At 72.8% G+C, this 2,836-nt stretch overlaps 1 protein-coding gene across 1 annotated transcript; it reads right to left on the bottom strand.

Moving 5' to 3' along the window:
* Positions 1-2,836, bottom strand: LOC309409834 (protocadherin gamma-B5-like). The gene has a single exon (XM_082006066.1). The coding sequence runs from the start codon at positions 2,570-2,572 to the stop codon at positions 116-118; it is 2,457 nt and encodes an 818-aa protein (XP_081862192.1). The 5' UTR covers positions 2,573-2,836; the 3' UTR covers positions 1-115.

Here is a 2,836-nt window from a genome sequence, read left to right as displayed (position 1 = left end):
CGAGTGGAAGGGGATGCCCCGTTCCTTCCTTGGCGGACACACGGGCCGGCACTCCCCATCCGCACCACCCGGGGAAGACCCACCATGGGTAAAAGGGACGGCGGCTGAGAAGGGCTCAAGGAGAACCGACCTGCGGTGCGTCGGCGTCCGGCGGCGGCTCTCCCGCGCCGGCGCTGCTGCTCGGGCTCCGCTTCCCGCAGGGCTCCCCGCCGAGAAGCTCCTCCGCGGGCAGGCTGGGCAGCGGCGGCGGCGGCCAAGCGCCCTCGGCGACGGCGCGGCCCGGCGCCACGCACAGGTTGTAGGAGTAGGGCAAGGTGCCCTCGCAGAAGTCGGCCGGGAAGGCGGCGCCGGCCACGGAGAAGCGCTGCGCGCCCAGGCAGCGCAGGACGGCGGGCGGCCCGGCCCGGCGCACCCGCGCCAGCACGGCCAGCGCCACGCTCAGCAGGAACAGGGCGGAGAGGAGCGCCAGCGCCAGCACCAGGTAGAACTGCAGCTCCGCCGGCGACTCGGCGCCCGCCGCCCGCTCGCTCAGCTCCGGCAGCGCCTCCTGCAAGCTCTCGGCCAGCACCACGTGCAGCGTGGCCGTGGCCGACAGCGCCGGCTGCCCGTGGTCCTTCACCACGGCCACCAGCCGCTGCTTCGCCGCGTCCCGCTCCGACACGGCCCGCGCCGTCCGCACCTCGCCGCTGTGCAGCCCCACGCGGAACAGCGCCGGCTCTGGCGCCTGCACCAGCTCGTACGACAGCCACGCGTTGCGACCCGCGTCCGCGTCCACCGCCACCACCTTGGCCACCAGGTACCCGGCCTCGGCCGAACGCGGCACCACCTCGAATGGGGCCGGGACTGGGGCCGCACCCGCCGCTCCCGCGCCCGCCGCCGGCCACAGCACCCGCGGCGCGTTGTCGTTGCGGTCCAGCACGAAGACGCGCACCGTCGCCGTCGAGCTCCGCGCCGGCGCCCCGCCGTCCTGCGCCCGCACCGCCACCGCGAACTCCCGGCACTGCTCGTAGTCGAAGGAGCGCTGCGCGAACACCGCGCCGCTCCGCGCCTCCACCGACACGTACGGCGCCGCGCCCGCGCTGCCGCCCGCCAGCCAGTAGCTCACGCTCCCGTTGGCGCCCGCGTCCGCGTCCCGCGCGCGCACGCGCAGCACCGGCGCGCCCGCCGCGTTGTTCTCCGCCACGTAGGCGCTGTAGGCGGCCTCCTCGAACACCGGCGCGTTGTCGTTCACGTCCGACACCTCCAGCACCAGCGCCGTGCGGCTCGACAGCGCCGGGCTGCCCCGGTCCCTGGCCACCACCGCCACCCGGTGCTCGGGCGCCTGCTCCCGGTCCAGCGCGCTCGTCGTCACCACCTTGTACGAGCCGCCCGACGACGCCACGATCGACAGCGGCGCCTCGCCCGACAGTTCGCACGACACCTGACCGTTCTCCCCGGAGTCCCGGTCCCGCACTTTCACCAGGGCCACCACCGTGCCGGACGGCGCGTCTTCAGGCACTGGGCTCGACACCGACAGCATCGTGATCTCGGGCGCGTTGTCGTTCTCGTCGCTGATGTCTATGTGCACCTTGCAGTGAGCCGTGAGCCCGCCTCCGTCCCTCGCCTCCAGGCCGAAGCTGTATTTGCTCTGCTCCTCGAAATCGAGGGGCCTCGCCGTCCTCACCTCGCCGCTCTCGCCGGCGATACTGAACAAGGCGCGGACGCCCTCCGGGACGTTGCCGAAGGAGTAGGAGACTCTCCCGTTGGAGCCCGCGTCCGCGTCCGTGGCTCGCACCCGCAGCACCAGCGACCCCGCCGGAAGATTCTCCCGCACTCGCGCCTCGTACACGCTTTTGCTGAACACGGGCGCGTTGTCGTTGGCGTCCGACACGTTGACGCGAACCTGCACAGTCCCGGACCTCACGGGGTCCCCGCCGTCCACCACCATCAGCACCAGCTGAAAGGAGCTCTGCTTCTCCCGGTCCAGCGCTTTCTCCAGCACTAATTCAGGCTGCTTGCTTCCATCCGGGCTCTTCTTTATGGCCAGAGTGAAGGACGGGTCGCTGGTGAGCTGGTAAGTCAGCAGCGAGTTGCTGCCCACGTCCGCGTCTCGAGCCGCCTCCAGCGGAAAACGGGCACCAGGAAGCGTCCATTCACCGATCTCGAGGTCGAGAGCAGCCTTGCTGAAGGCGGGCGCGTTGTCGTTGACGTCCCGGATGACTACCTCGACGTGGAAGACGTTCAGCGGGTTCTGCACCAGCGCCTCGAAGCTGACGGAGCAGGACGCCGACTCGCCGCACATCTCCTCCCGGTCCAGCCTCTCGCTCACGTACAGGTTCCCGCTCTCCCCGCTCACGCCGAAGTATTGCTTCTCCGCGCTGAGCCGCAGCTTGCGTGCCGGCAGCTCCGCCGGGCTCAGCCCCAGGTCCCGCGCCAGCGGCCCCACCAGCGAGCCTCTGCCCAGCTCCTCGGCGATGGCGTAGCGGATCCGCTCCGCCGCCGCCCGGCACCACAAGCACAGCAGCAAAGCGGGCAGCAGCGCTCGCCCGCCTGCTCGCCGGCGGCTCTGCCCCTGCCCCTGCCTGCCCGCCATTCTCGGCAGCGCCCGCCGCGCTCCTCCCTCCTGCCGCTGCCCCCCCTCCCTTCCAGCCGCTCTCCGCAGCGAGCGCAGGGGCCGCCGGAGGGCAGCGATCTCGGCGCCGGCTCGGACGCCGCTGCTCCCCGCGCCGCGCCGCCTCTCGCCGCTGCTGCCCGTGCCGCTGCCGCTCTGGCCGGCGCCGTGCGAGCCAGCAGCCTGCGGGGGAAGGACGCTGCGGCGACTCCGCCTGCGGCTCCGGCGCCGCTCCGCCTCGGCCAA

This window comes from Phaethon aethereus (genome assembly GCF_964289735.1).
Source record: "Phaethon aethereus genome assembly, chromosome: 14".
Classification (NCBI taxonomy): domain Eukaryota; kingdom Metazoa; phylum Chordata; class Aves; order Phaethontiformes; family Phaethontidae; genus Phaethon; species Phaethon aethereus.
This window is presented reverse-complemented; position numbering and strand designations above follow the sequence as displayed.

Bases quoted from the DNA above. Each gene is read 5' to 3' on its own strand.
- LOC309409834 (XM_082006066.1), bottom strand. From the start codon at position 2,572: ATGGCGGGCAGGCAGGGGCAGGGGCAGAGCCGCCGGCGAGCAGGCGGG.